The 15,785-nt window shown below is 41.9% G+C and overlaps 1 protein-coding gene and 1 long non-coding RNA gene across 3 annotated transcripts in view; one reads left to right on the plus strand and one right to left on the minus strand.

Annotated features, from left to right (window-relative positions):
• GPR26 (G protein-coupled receptor 26) overlaps positions 1-12,535 on the minus strand; it is a 29,086-nt gene extending 16,551 nt beyond the window's left edge. For both annotated transcript variants that reach the window (XR_007357758.2, XM_048858698.2), the window contains exons 1-2: positions 11,508-12,535; positions 1,003-1,116 (exon numbers count right to left, since the gene is read on the minus strand). Coding sequence is in view for 1 of the 2 variants with exons in the window: in XM_048858698.2 (XP_048714655.1) it covers positions 1,003-1,116; positions 11,508-12,175 (782 nt within the window). In the remaining variant the exon portion in view is untranslated. The remainder of the gene's footprint in view (positions 1-1,002; positions 1,117-11,507) is intronic.
• The window catches only part of LOC142072829 (uncharacterized), a 38,257-nt gene that overhangs the window by 3,642 nt on the left and 18,830 nt on the right, over positions 1-15,785 (plus strand). The gene's annotated exons all lie outside the window — the stretch shown is intronic.

Raw genomic sequence — 15,785 nt, forward strand, 5'->3', positions numbered from 1 at the left:
CACAAATAAACACCATGCATTTAATGGTCATGATTGTCATGGGCATAACATCATGAATGACACTCAAGCCTCCAGTTCTGGCAAGAGATTTTAAGCCCTTTTTTTTTTAAATATACCAAATATCATAAATATGCCAAAAAATTAACTTAACCTTTTAAGTTGTGCCCACATATGTTGGGTCTGACTTTCCAATAATTTATTTTCACTGGAACAGCATTAAGTAATATTCAAGAAAATATTTCCTTCTCCAGTTCTGCACCAGAATTTTTCTGGAGTCCTTTAATAAAGAATGCAAGTTGTACATTCCTTTCCAATATATGTAACTTCAGAATGTTTATCTGGGCTACATGCTTTAACATTTTTTAACTCATAGGATTAATTTTGTGCTTCCTATAGGACTATTTTCAAAGATAAGATAGCAGATGGAAAATGGCATCTGATCATAAATCACAAGAATTTTTGTTTTAGCTCTGAGCCACGAAAGCTTTGATATTCTGTTTATGACTAAGAGTTCTATCCAGTCAGACAAAATTCCTATTTAAGTCTGTCAGCCAGATTCTGATCTCACTTGACCAGATTCTCATAGCTTTACTCAGGCTGTGTAGTACCTTACTCTGTAAGGTGTCCCACTGAAATCAGTGGAACAATTTGTGAAGTGAACTAAGTATTAATAAGGACAGCAGACCCATCTGACCCTCTGACTTCCATGGAGTTACTCCTGATGAACTCTGATGTGTATGAGATAAGAATCCTGGTCTATTTGGACTTTGAGATCAAAGTCTGGCCTGATGCCTGACTGAGAATTGGTCAGAATAAGAACTATAAAATATGTACAATACCATTAGTACAGTAAATGCAACCTCTGTCATAATAGTGGAAATGTTTAACAAAAATTTTGAAGAGAGTAGGAGACTTGTGGATTAATATTCTGTTTTCTGATTCATTGATCTAACTTTTCTGAGTTAGTGCATATGGAATTTCAGTAGGTAGGTTTGAACTTACCTTGTAATTACATAAGGTGCAAAACAAAGTATAAAAGTACCAATAAAGGTACTGATTTTCTTTGTTGCTCGTTGCCTCCGTCTCTTTTGTTCTTCTAGACAACGCTCTCGTACACTGTGTAACATTTAACACAAACAATAACATGAATCACAATACCAAATAGCAGATTTTAATGGTTTTAGTCCTGGAATGATTTATAAAAGCCTTCCCAGAAAACATTCTAGTCATACAGGACACTACTATCTATTAATTCATTGTATCCCTTAACTTATATTCCTTCCCACCCCAACAATAATTACTGTAAGAATTTTTTTCTTTTCTTTTATAATGAGATTGGGTCAAATTCAGTTCTGGTGAAAGTAGCTATAACTCTCATTGGAATCAGTGGAAGTTGTACCTGCTTACATCAGGCCTGAATTTGGTCCTTTCTGTTCAACGAAATTTGGAAAAAAACCAAAATGGTATATATGGAACACTAGTCTATAGAAAGAACGTTTTAAACAACATATTACAGGGAAGGAGAAAAAAGGAGATTTGAACTTCCCAAAGCGATAACCAATAAATATTTAGTATATTAATACCTTAGTTAAAGCAATAAAAATGTAACTGGAAAAATACAACATACTGTGAAAGCTTTGTGTGACATTAGAAAGATCATTCTATCACATAGATATGAATTGTATGGCCATACGCTTTGTAATTACTTGTAAATTTCTGTGCATAGTACTAGAAAAAAGTTGATGTAACTTTGCAAAACAGACAATTAAATATCAAGTCTAAATAGCTATAACATCCTTAACCCTGGACTGAAACCTGCAAACTTGTTTACACAGACTGACTAGACAAATAGAAAGAAATTAACTATATATTTATTTCAGTATAATATTTGCCATTTTAGCACATGAACTGCTCCTTAAAACTCACACTGGGCCGGATCTGGAGGTGTTTTCTGAAACCCTGGTTCTATGAGCCACCTATGAGTTGCTAAGGAGCTCGACTCAAATTGAAATTAATGTGAGTGAGGATCCTCAGCACTTTCTGAAGTGGACCCTCTGTTTTACTTGGCAAAACTTCCACTGAAATCAGTATCAATTTACCTAAATTAGGAGTGAGTGAATTTAGGATCCAGTTGAGGCTCATTCTGCACCTCTATACATGGAGAGAAGAGCACTTTCTCAGGGCTGTTACATCTGCACTGTGCATGTGGGTTGAAAGGGGCAGTGAAAATGCCCCATCTCCCTCAATGTCCCAACTAGCACGACTACATATGCTACGGCAGGTACAGGGCTGGCAAAGGTACGTTCCCTCTTGAGCAAGGGAAACCAGAAGGCAGACTGGGGCTCTGAGTCAGTCTGTTCCCTGCTCTGCTCCTGGGGCAGCAACTGGAAGCTGTTCCATGCATAGGACTAACGGCAGAGCCACTACAGATCCTAAGTTAGGACCTCACAGTTTGAGCCAGGAGCAGCATTTCTGTAGTTGTTGTTTCTCAATAATTTTACTGTAAATGCATGACTGGTTCTCAGTTCCAAACATGTATACAGTAACAGGCATAGGGCCTACTACCATCTCCTCATTCTGGTATAACGTAAGTCTAATGGAAACACAAAGATTTTCATTATCATCTAAGTGTCTAATCCTTTTTTGAATCCTACCTAAATTGTGTGCTTCATTGCTACCTTGTGGCAATGAGTTCCAATGCTTGCCATGGGTTTTCTTCGAGAAAAAAGATTTCCTTTTATCCATTGGAAATGTATCCTTATATTGTCAGCTCCCTGGGCATCTTCGATCACTGTTTTTTAAAACAAACATGCCCAAAAAAAAGGTTCTTCCTCCCCTGAAATATGTGATCCCCACCCCTATTCCTCGAAAAAATAGTCCTGCCCAGGACGGGGAGAATCATATCTCAACAATGCCACATGTTCAAATTCTCTTTTTGTTTTATTTTTTGTTCCTGTTTTTCATCTCTTCAAGGGTAGAAGTGGAATTTTTATACCTTTGGGAAAAAGTTCCACTGGAACCCAGGATTTGCTTTCAGTCCTGAAGGAACTGGGAAATTGGATTTTACACATGTGGCATTTTAGATTTTGACCATCCATTTTAGGTTTGTAGAGGTTTTTATTGCTTCCTCTTTGCCCTGTACAGCTGGACTCATGGCAACTGAGCCACCTGGCTTTGTAGGTGAAGGGACATAATCCAAAAAAAAATACAATTCCCATCAATTTTTTTAACTCTCTAAAATATATTTTCTCTGTGCTAGGTAGCATATTTGGAATGATTTAGTATTCAGGTTTTATTAGCACTCAACTGGGACACTGCACATCTCACTCAAGACTTCCACACTGGTGATTAACACAACCATCCCAAAAGCATGTGATAAACACATAATATATTTTCTTTCACTCTTTTTCTTAGACACATATACATGTATTTATGTGTATATGTATATTTCCATATGAAAATACACTTATATGTATATTAGGGCTGTCAAGTGATTAAAAAAAATGAATCATGATTAATCGCACAATTAAAAAAAGTAATTGTGATTAATCATGCTGTTAATAATAGAATGCCATTCATTTAAATATTTTAGATGTTTTCTACATTTTCAAATATATTGATTTCAATTACAATACAGAATACAAAGTCTACACTGCTCACTTTATATTATTTTTATTACAAATATTTGCACTGTAAAAAACAAAAGAAATAGTATTTTTCAATTCACCTAAAACAAATACTGTAGTGTAATATCTTTACCATGAAAGTTGAACTTACAACTGCAGAATTATGTAAAACAAATGCATTAAAAAATAAAAATGTAAATTTTTAGAGCCTGCAATTCCACCCAATCCTACTTCTTGTTCAGCCAATCGCTCAGACAAACAAGTTTGTTTACATTTGTAGAAGATAATGCTGCCTGCTTCTTGTTTATAATGTCACCTGAAAGTGAGAACAGGAGTTGTAGCCGGCATTGAAAAATATTCATGTGCCAGATGCGCTAAAGATTCTTATGTCCCCTCATGCTTCAACCACCATTCTAGGCGACATTCATTCATGCTGATGACAGGTTCTGCTCGATAACAATCCAAAGCAGTGTGGACTGACGAGTGTTCATTTTAATTATCTGAGTCAGATGCCACCAGCAGAAGGTTGATTTTCTTTTTTGGTGATTCAGGTTCTGTAGTTTCCACGTCGGAGTGTTGCTCTTTTAAGAGTTCTGAAAACATGCTCCACACCTCGCCCCTCTCAGATTTTGGAAGGCACTTCAGATTCTTAAACCTTGAGTCGAGTGCTGTAGCTATCTTTAGAAATCTCAAACGGATATCTTTTTTGTGTTTTGTCAAATCTGCAGCGAAAGTGTTCTTAAAATGAACATGTGCTGGGTCATCATCCAAGACTGTTATAACATGAAATATATGGCAGAATGCAGGTAAAACAGAGCAGGGGACATACAATTCTTCCCCAAATAGTTTGGTCACAAATGTAATAAACACATTTTTTTTAATGAGAGTCATCAGCATGGAAGCATGTCCTCTGGAATGGCAGCTGAAGCATGAAGGGGCATACGAATGTTTAGCATAGCTGGCATGTAAGTCCTTGCAATACCGGCTACAAAAGTGCCACGTGAACACCTGTTCTCACTTTCAGGTAACATTGTAAATAAGAAGTGGGCAGCATTATCTCCTGCAAATGTAAACAAACTTGTTTGTCTTAGTGATTGGCTGAACAAGAAGTATGACTGAATGGACTTGTAGTCTCTGAAGCTTTACATTGTTTTGTTTTTGAGTGCAATTATGTAACAAAAAAAATCTACATTTGTAAATTGCACTTTCAGGACAAAATGATTGCACTACAGTATTTGTATGAGATGAATTGAAAAATACTATTGCTTCTGTTTATCACTTTTACAGTGCAAATATGTGTAATAAAAATAATATACATTTTTATTTCAATTACAATACAGAGTACCAGATATATGAAAATGTAGAAAAAAATCCAAAATATTTAATAAATTTCAATTGGTATTCTATTGTTTGAGTGTGATTAAAACTGCGATTAATCATGATTCATTTTTTTAATCTCGATTAATTTTTTTGAGTTAATCGCGTGAGTTAACTGCGAGTAATCAACAGCCCTAATGTATGTGTATACACACATATACATATGTTTTGATAATGATAATAGAACTGCACTCATAATCTACCTTTCATTAATGTTTCTTCAGATCACTGAGATCATTAATTAAGGAAATTTCACAACTATGTTATACTATGTTGGAAAGCTGGTATAAAGCACTTCATTCTAGAAAGGAAAGTTTATGAGATACTGGACTTTCAAATAATCACAATGTGATATATATCGAAGCTAATTTGTTGGGGGTGGGGCGGGGGAGGAGAGAGAGATTTCTAAATTTTCTAGCCGTCTACTCCGGCATATAAGGCAACATGGCTTTATGAGTAGAGAGATGAAAAACAATAATAATAAAAAATGTAAAATATTTTTTAAAGGTGTGCCCTAAACAAACACATGATCATATGAGGTGTTTTAAAAGGGTTTTTTTGGCACTCATTTTGGATGATCTTCAAAGATTACCTGTTGCTTTACAATTCAGGAATAATGTGACCATCCTTTCCAGCATTATACATCCTTGCGTGTACAGATATATATATTGGTACATAAGGTCCCGATCCTGAATTATGAACCACAAGCGGATGTGCAGACATATTTCTCAATGCAGGATTGTGGTCTAAATATATTCCACCCAAAAAGAGGAATTGGGCACTGGCAAGTCAGGAAATGCTAAGTGAAGGACAGACACTCAGCTTGATCTTTGCACCCCCATTCACATTCCTTAATATATAGTCTCAGATAATGCAATAAAAAATGGGCTTTCGTATAAATCTCATATGCAGGCCATATACTCTACCATATTGTACTGCTGTATGACACAGATGGTCCAAGATTTTCAGAAGAGGACTGAGTGGGAAGAACCCCTTTGTATGCTGGGGTTCACCATCATTTTCAGTACAAAAAATTAACATTTATAGACCAGATTAAGGAGGCAGAGGGGAAAATGAATATTTGTTATGGAGAATGAGAGGTAGAGAGAATAGGAGGGGGACAGAGAGAGACTGTGAGTAAGGAGAAAGAAACTGGAGGACAGACATTATGGGGAAAATGTAGGTAGAAAGGGAGCGAATGGGGGCATGGAGGATGGAGAGTAACTGATTGAATCAAATGAAGATTGAGAGATGTTGGGGTTACGGTATTAAAAGAAATTGAAAGGTCTGTGTGTGTAATGATTGTGCCTTGTATTGTGCCTACATTGTAGCTGTCTGTAGCTCATACTGTCTTTTTGTTAGTAGTTTGTACAGTGCCTCATAATGGTCTCTTGAGTATGTGGGATGTTTGAAATGACTGTATTTTCCATACGTAGTAAGCAACAGGTGAATTATTCAGGTCTTGCCAAACAAGTGGCAATTAAATATAAAGACTAGATGACACCATTAAATCTTTGTGCCTCCTATTTAACGTCTTTTAATAATTTCTAAGGAACTTCCATTCTGTGGTGGGGGAGTTCTTGCTTTTCTTTCCTTCTCTGTCTTTATTCCCTTTTGTTCTCTCATTCAATTGTCTTCTCAGATCCAGGTATTTCCCACTCTTATATTCCTGCTATATTTTTTCATTTCCCAGTTTCTGTATATTGTTTTTTTTTCTCTTCCTTACTTGCTCTACATATCTGTTTCACCTTACATGTGTTGTTGCTGTTAATAGAATTATTACTGTTATTAATATTGAGCCTAGGACCCATAACCATGGATTCTTGAAGTTTATAGGTGTTACAGTAAGAATAATAAATAATAAATGAGTTATCTAGTGGATGAGGATTAGCTGGAGATACACAGTATATTCAGGACAAATTCCGAATAATATCATAGGGGTGAAAAGTAGTTCATGGCTATGTGTGTTATAATTTGGTGATGTATCAGATATAATTGAAGACACTTGATTTCTAACTGTGGACCCAGAATCCTATGTTAAAAACTGCAGTTCAAAAGAGTTAATTAAATATATGATGTATTTATATTGTTTTATTCCAAAAAGAGTATTTCCTACCTCTGAACCTTTTTTAAACTGTTAGAAAATAACTACCATATATTATTTTTAGTTCACCACTGCATAAACTGTCAGAATATAACTGCTATATTCTGTTTTTCGTTTTTCAATTTTCTTAACCAACTAAATAGCACTATTTTGAGGAGAGTAAATAATAGTGTTGTCCCTTAAAAATTGCAGATTGCTTTAGATAACTGTAAAGCAGTTGCAGTATTCAAGATATTTCCCACAATAAATATCAGAAAGCACAAGGGAATATGGCTGATACTAAGGTAACCCTGTCCAATTATCTTGCTAGAACTGGAAGATTTTGGGGATTTGGAATTCTAACTCCCATAGACTCCTTTAAAATCCCATCCGACTTTCTTAGGTCTTGATCCACAAGATAAATCAATAAGAGAACTTACATATTTAAAGTTATGCATCTGCTGACGTGCTTTGCTGGACTAGCACTTTATAGACATATGCGAAGATAAGAGGGTTTTTTTTATAGGCTTCATATCATAGGAGCTGTTCCAGTGTATAACTGATTCATATACAGTAATTCCATCCATTTGTTACAGCAGTGCTGGACAGCACAGCTACAGATCAAAGTCAGCCAATGTTTCTGTTATTTACAACAGGATTTTTTCTATGCAATGTACAGGAATTTGATATAGTGAATGGATTATAATTATCACTAATGGACATGATGTTCTCCATGTTATCCTGTCAGTTTGCAAGATAAGGTGTGTAACATGCTCAACCACTTTGGATCAACCCCTGGTAACTAGAAACCATTGTTTCAATGTTTTAGTGCAGAAACATCCTCAAGTTAACCTAGGCTAGAGAAAATCACAATAAGTTGTATTAGCAATAAGAAAATTTTTCACAAAACAGAAAATGCTTTGTTTGGACACTTTTTTTTTGTCTTCTAAATACTGTAGAAACTATTTCAGGGCCCAATACTGCCAAAAAAGTCAAGAACAGTGATGACTATTTTAATTGGTCCCAATGTTTTCTACGGCACTGCTCATGGACGTAACCATGACATCTGGTAGTGTTTGCAAGAAATAATACTGAGAACTATTTGGCTATTTTTTATCAACCAAATGGCACATATGGTAGGGGAATCCTTATTCACAGAATCATAGACTTTAAGGTCAGAAGGGACCATTATGATCATCTAGTCCGACCTCCTGCACAACGCAGGCCACAGAATCTCACCCACCCACTCCTGCGAAAAACCTCTCACCTATGTCTGAGCTATTGAAGTTCTCAAATTGTGGTTTAAAGACTTCAAGGAGCAGAGAATCCTCCAGCAAGTGACACGTGCCTCATGCTACAGAGGAAGGCGAAAAACCACCAGGGTCTCTGCCAATCTTCCCTGGAGGAAAATTCCTTCTTGACCCCAAATATGGCGACCAGCTAAACCCTGAGCATGTGAGCAAGACTCACCAGCCAGACACCCAGGAAAGAATTCTCTGTAGTAACTCAGAACCCACCCCATCTAACATCCCATCACAGGCCATTGGGAATATTTACCGCTAATAGTCAGAGATCAATTAATTGCCAAAATTAGGCTATCCCATCATACCATCCCCTCCACAAACTTATCAAGCTTAGTCTCGAAGCCAACATGTCTTTTGCCCCCACTACACCCCTTGGAAGGCTATTCCAGAACTTCACTCCTCGGATGGTTAGAAACCTTCATCTAATTTCAAGTCTAAACTTCCTGATGGCCAGTTTATATCCATTTGTTCTTGTGTCCACATTGCTACTGAGCTTAAATAATTCCTCTCCCTCCCTGGTATTTATCCCTCTGATATATTTATAGAGAGCAATCATATCTCCCATCAGCCTTCTTTTGGTTAGGCTAAACAAGCCAAGCTCTTTGAGTCTCCTTTTATAAGATAGATTTTCCATTCCTCGGATCATTCTAGTAGCCCTTTTCTGTACCTGTTCCAGTTTGAATTCATCCTCCTTAAACATGGGAGACCAGAACTGCACACAATATTCCAGACGAGGAATATTGCTATGAAGCTATGGATAAGGGAGTGATTTATGCCTGAGAGTCTCATTAATGTCAGCAGGAGCTACTCCCTTATCTGCCCTACATCCTTAGTTGAAAACAACCCTAAATTGTTACTTAAGTGGAAAAAGAAAAGATTTTCTGAACTAAAGTTTCCATTTCTCTCTCATCTAAGTCAACTGCAACTAAAGCAGGCACTAAAGATGGGTGAAATCCTACCCCTTCATCCCTTTGGTGCTTGGGGACCCAAGGCTCAGCAGTACCAGAAATCTGACTCATGTTCTTGTACCTATGAAGGGAGGTTCTTCACCAATGGGAAGAAGCTGTCTTGTCCTTCTGGAGCTCAGCTGCTAGCTAGCTGCAAACTGAATATCCTCTCAGCAGGGGGAGCCCTCATGTTTGTCTTGCAGGGATAGAGGCTGAGGTTGATCAATAGAAAACAATATCACTGCAGATGAATGGACTGGAATGGAACCCTTTCTCCATCTCACCCAGAGCTCCCCATCCAGACCTTCTCACCCCCAGCCAGCTCTTCTTCCCTCCAACACGTTCCCAGACTGATGACCTCAACTCAACCCACCCACAGCCAGATCTCCCAGAAAGATCTCTTCCCTTCCACCCCACTCCCAGCTCCTCCCTTTATACACCTCCTCCCCTTGTCCACCTCCAGCCAGAGACTCCCAGTCAGACCTCCTTTCCTCACCCCAGCCCCACTCCAACCATTTTCTTCCTTCCCCCAGCCAAATGTAGCTCTAGACAGACCTGTTCCCCTTCAATCACTTACTGCAAATAGCCAGACACACTTCTGCTAGATCCCCCAAGCCAGACCAGTTCCTCTCAGCCCCCCAAGCCCAATCAGCCAGATCCATTCCTCCCTACTTTTCCCCTTCCAGAACTCACCCCTCCATCCATTCCCACTCTCCTCAGCCACCCCACTCAACCAGACCTTCTCCCCAGCCCCAACTAGCAGGACTCCCTACATTCTAAACCAGGACACTGTCAGCCAGACCTGTTCCCTTCCACCTCCACCCACCAGATCCATGAGGGCCCCCAGACAGACTTGAATACCTGTCCCCCTCAGGCAGATCAGTCTAGCCTGACCTGCTCTCTTCCATCACTCCAGCCCCACACCCATCCAGCTCCAGCCAGACCTGAACTCCTCAAGAATTTGGTCCTCTCTTTTCCATCCTGTCTGCCTCCTCTAGCTAGATCTGTTCCCCTCCACTCCCCCCCAAAGCCTCATCCTCTCTGATCTCCCCACGGCCAGGCATCTGCCCCTCCGCCAGACACACTCACCCAGCCAGCCTCATTCCCTTCCTGACTATTGTCCATGGGCTTCTTCCAACTAGGCTCCCACTCCGCCAGCCTCCCCTCCCCACTGCCCTACCTTTCTTACGGACCCAGGAAGAACCCCCAGCAAAATCTGCTTCCCTCCGGACTTCTCTACCCGGCCAGATCCACCCCCTACCATCCTCTCACAGATCCCCCCCGAACTACTCCTTCCTCACACGCTGCAACTACCCTTGTCTGAACCTCCCCCCCACACACACCCACTCCTTCAACCCCCCATGCTCATCTAAGAATCATTAGCCCCCTGTATTCCAGAGTCCCATTCCTCCCATACCTAGGCAGGGTGGGCTGATGGAAGGTCTCTGGGGCAGATTTAACTCACGTTCCCTTTGCTTGTCAGATGAAGGCTGGCACTGAATGCTCTCATGTGTGGATTTACACCCAGGTATTCACTCGTGTTTAGTTGGTGCCTATTACTTCCTTCGAGGAGGATACAGTTCCTGACTCCGCGCTGCCAAACGCAATGCTCGAGCAAAGGAATGACACTCAGGGCAGCAGTTTCTCACTGCACGGTGCCAAAGGTAAAGGGCGTGCTGATGTTCAGTTTAATCCACCCCCGGTGGTCCCCAGGCACATTTTAGACTGTCCTTAGCAAAACATCGGCACGTGCTCATCGCTAAGTCCGTTTTCGGAGCCAAAAGGGCAACATCCAAAGAACTCTTTGCAGTGAAAGTGCCGTCCTAGCCAAAGCCCGCTACTCCTGTTAACTCCACCCCAATGCAATTCCCTGGCCATAACAAACCAGGGTCGTTAAATGACATTGCTTGCCATTATCCCATCTCAGGATTTGTTGGCAGCGAATTTAACAGCAAATGTGCGCGCAACGCAAACAAGCATGCTGATTATAAGCAGACCAGAGCTATATTTTAGAGATCCTCCTTCTGTCCTCCCCTCCCCAATACCCTCCTTGCCTTCCTTGTGATACAGATCGGATCCTATTACGAGGCTGAACCCAGTCTTGCACCTGATCTGGCTTCCTTTTCAGTGGGACCGCCTCATTCACTGAGCATACAGACCATCTCCTTACCTGGGATGGATGTCCACCAGCAGCACCAGTGTCTGCATAGTAATCACGTCAATCCTCTTACAGTGAAACCGTGCCACCTTCAGCACTTTTAGATAGGTGAAACACAACACTATGAGGGAGAGGAGGAAGCTGAGGATGTGAAAGATGCCAGTGAAAATCACAAACTGTGTCCTCTCCTCTGATCTCTTGTTGCACAGGGTGCAGGAGGCATAAAGGTGATGGAAACCCACCCAGGAGAGAGAAGCTGCCACTATAGGGAAGGACACAGAGTGTAGCCACGTGTAGCTCAGTATCAGAGCAGCATCTTTGTAACGCATTTTGGAGTGGTAACTTAGAGGGAAGACCACAGCTATCCATCTGTCTATGCTCAGCGCTGCCATGCTCAGCATGGAGTTCGTGGTCAAGAAAGTCTCCAGGAATCCCGCCATGTGGCAAAACTGATCTCCCCCCGGTTGATTCTTGTAAATGATCCCAGCCAGGGTCAGGGGCATGTTGAAGACAGTCATCAACAAGTTGGAGAAGGTCAGGTTGAGGATAAACAATCCCGGGACCTGCTTGCGGATGTCGGCGCTGTACAAGAAGCAGATCAGCACCAGCACGTTGGACAGCAATGACACGAGGATCAGGACCACAACCAGGAAAGCCAGGATCACTTCCCAAATGCTCATGGTGCGTCCATTCACAGGAGGAACGTTTCCCAAACTGCATCCAGCGGGCACCCAGACAACATGGTGCGAGGTACTCTCACCTCCGCCTGCTCACACTCCGGCATGCCCTCAGTATTTTTAGAGGAACTGCAGTTCCCTCACCCCACCTCCGCTGCTTCTTTCCACGTCAAAGCTTTCAGCGGCGCGCACAAAAGCACTGGGAATGCCCGTCAAACGGCGAGGAGGGCTTAAAACAACCATCAGCAGGACTGAACCACTGTCTCCACTCTTTCCATCCAAAAGGGGCAGGTTGTTCTGAGAAGCGGTTCTCCTGAGATCCCTAATTATTAGTCCCAACAATTCACCGAGTGCATCTAGAGTCTCCCCCCACCCCCCAGCCCTTTCAGGCTGAAGCTAACCTGCTTTTAGGATCACAGGTAAAACCCCGATTCATTGATTAAAGCATGCACACTGCTGGTGCTTCGCAGACATTAATGGGTCTCTCGTCCCCGCCCCCCACTCCCTCCTCGCCCCTTAGAAAGCTGCAAGAGTGACTAGACTTTCCTCAGGAAAAATCCCATGCTTCTATGTAATCGATTTAGCCATTAATTTACAAACAACAGACACTTAACTGAGTTCCTAAACTCCAACATTTTTCATGCATTTCACTGCATCTGTTTGCACAATCACTAGTGTTCGGCTAATGCACAGGATGGATTAGCTGTGCTCAAAAGGAGGGTCAGGATAATGTATTCTATTACTATTCTTACAGTGTGATAGGGATACAATAATAATTGTATAGCTTATACTTCTTTTCATTCCTGGATGTTTGAGCAGTGAACACCTCTTTCCCCCCTTTTTAGAAAGGGGGAAACCAAGACACAGAAGGGTAAAGTAACCTGCCTCAGTGTCACAGAGCAGGTCAGTGGCAGAGGAACAGGATCCAGGTCTCCTGACTCTTTGATAACATTTGTTTCATCTTAATCGTCACCAGCCCCCTGTAATAAAAGGTGAATGACTCCTGTGTGCCTGTAAACAAGATGCAGCTTGGCAAAGACAAACGGAACCTGGTAGGAACTATATGCAATTAATTGTTAAAATTAAACCTGGTTTGTGTCCTGATTTTTAAATGGAAGGAATTAAAAGAATTTTCTGGGTAGAGGTTTCCTTTCCTATCACTTTAAAATTGTTCTAATTAAAATGCTTAAATGTTGCAAGCAAGCAGTGCTGCATTCTGAACAAGGCAGTCAATTCTCAATACTCCTGCTATAAGAATTCAAAATATAGCCTGCTGCAGGTTTATGGTGGCTTAATAAGCGCATAGTACAGTACATGTGTGCAGGGACTACATTTTAAAAAGGATTTTTTACTGCTTACTTCTATCACATGCACAGTACAGTTCATGGTTGATTTACAGTGTCTATTCATTTTAAAAATACCCAACCTCTAATTCACACAGTAGAAGAGCTGTCTCTATCTATTGTATCAATGGCTTGTGTATTAGTGAAGGGCCCCATATTCTTCCGTCCAGATGTTTCTTGCTTAACACAGATCTTAAAAAGAGAAAGGAAATTAACCTACTAAGCCACGTGAACGTGCCATTAAAGTTCTTGGACTCATTTACCTCTAACATTGGGCAGAGGACACAGGCCCTTTACCTAAACAAAAGGCAAACTGGGAATCAAATGGTCCAGAGTGTAAAGAGGCCCTAATTTCAAAGTGGTCTCCTGCACACCAGGACAAAAGTCTAGCATCCTTGTCACAGGATGAACTGTGCCTTTAAGGGAGTAAGACTCCAGTTTCAGGTCTGTGCCTGAGTCAGCTGAGCAAGGTCAAGTGACAGCAGTCTGTAGGTAGTGCCTCCTGTCAGGGGGACTTTTGCTCAGTTAGGGGGATAGTAGGGACTGGGGAAGACCTGGCATAGATGTCTCCACTGCGGCCCAGGGCGGGACCAGCATACCTCCCTGTCTGGCTGAAGCAGGAGAGTAGGAAAAGACTGATGGAGTATGACAGCAGGAGACCCAAGATGAGCAGGACATTTCAGAGTGTCTCCATAAAGAGACCTGGAGAGACTCCTGGTGTGAGAAACCTGGTGTCTGAAGCTGGGGCATTCGAGGTAGGTGCTGTAGAGCCTTGGGGAAGGGGCCAAATGGCCTGGGGACGTGCTGTTACCAGGCTGACTGGGAAAGAGTTAAAGAATGTGGGAATACATTCAATTGCTTCCTCCCCTGAGTCAGCCACTCATCCACCTGCCACGTGTGCTCCAGGATTAGTACTGCAGGGCAGCTCCACAAAGCAGTGTCCTCAACTTCTGTGCCTCAGCAGCTGCAATTCCCCTTGGTTTCAGAGAGCTGTGGCAGGTGGGTTGATTTCAGCACTGAAGGAGGAGGAGGAGGGGTGGGAGGGTAATGGGATTCTGTGGAGCAGAGGGAGGATACCACAGGAAAGAGGGTCTTTCTGGGAGTGATAGAAATGGGAAGATAATGTGTTGGGGCTACATGAGAGACAGAACATGGACATCAGGACCAGGTCTGGTGGGAAGGCCTGGATGCGAGCAGGTCTGGCTTGACTGGAGAAAGATGTTGTGTCAGTCTGTCAGGAGAGGCTGAGTGGGTTTGGGTGAGGGAGACAGAAAAAGAAAAGGGACCTGGGTGGTGATGGTGGGGAGGATGTATCAGTCAGGGTAGGGTGAGCTGGCAGTGGTAGGGGACAGTAGGTCTGCAGTAAGAGTGGGGTTGGAGTTTGAAGTAGGGTTTTCTTTTCAGAGATTATGGCCTCAAATTTTGGAGCAGATACACTCTTTCATACCAGGAACAAAGATTGAACGCTTGCTTTAATTGCAAAATAGAACCCAGCCTTAATTGTGGAATCACTGCTGCTGCTTCTAATGTATTCCACAAGAAAGAAACAGAATTCCTAACAGCTTCTAGGAGCTATTAATATTAAACAGGGGGCTGCAGTGTTGGAGGGAAAACCTTTGGATGAGACATTAAATGAAGCTGTCTGTGTAGGTGCTACCCATATGGCACAGGTTATAAAGTGCAGAGGAGAACCCCACTGTCCTGCTGACATTCCCTCTGCTGGTAGGGTACGTTCTAATGTCCAAGGAAGCATAGGCCATTACCACTATTTAACTTGATAATTCAGCTAATAAAGGTTAGTGAGCACTTCAGGAGTAACTTAGAGTGAGGTAAATCCTACCCCCACATCAGCAGACCAACGTGTAGAGGGACCATGATGCAGGGAGTTCACCTGGAATGGGGGTAGTGCGAAGTGGATTGATGACTATAGGCATCCACTCGCCAACCCTCACCCCATGTACTGGGGGCACAGAAGCCATGCAGGCTATTGAAAATGAGAGGCTTCTAAAGCAGGTGTGGATTGGCTCTGTGGTCTTTCTCTGGCGTGGAGGGGAAAAGCACATCATTCCCCAACCAACCAGAACAGCCTCATTTGTAGCACACTTCTGAGTTCATAATTGCTTTCTGCTGGCACCCCCATAGGTGCGAGACAATCCAAATGGGCGAGGAGAGGGTGGGATAAGGGCCTCATCTCTCTCTGCACCAGCTGACAGACCCGACCACCAGCAGAAGATGAGTGCATGTTAAGTGGTGTGGTAGCAGGCTCATTC

Source organism: Caretta caretta, chromosome 7 (genome assembly GCF_965140235.1).
Source record: "Caretta caretta isolate rCarCar2 chromosome 7, rCarCar1.hap1, whole genome shotgun sequence".
NCBI classification, from domain to species: Eukaryota; Metazoa; Chordata; order Testudines; family Cheloniidae; genus Caretta; species Caretta caretta.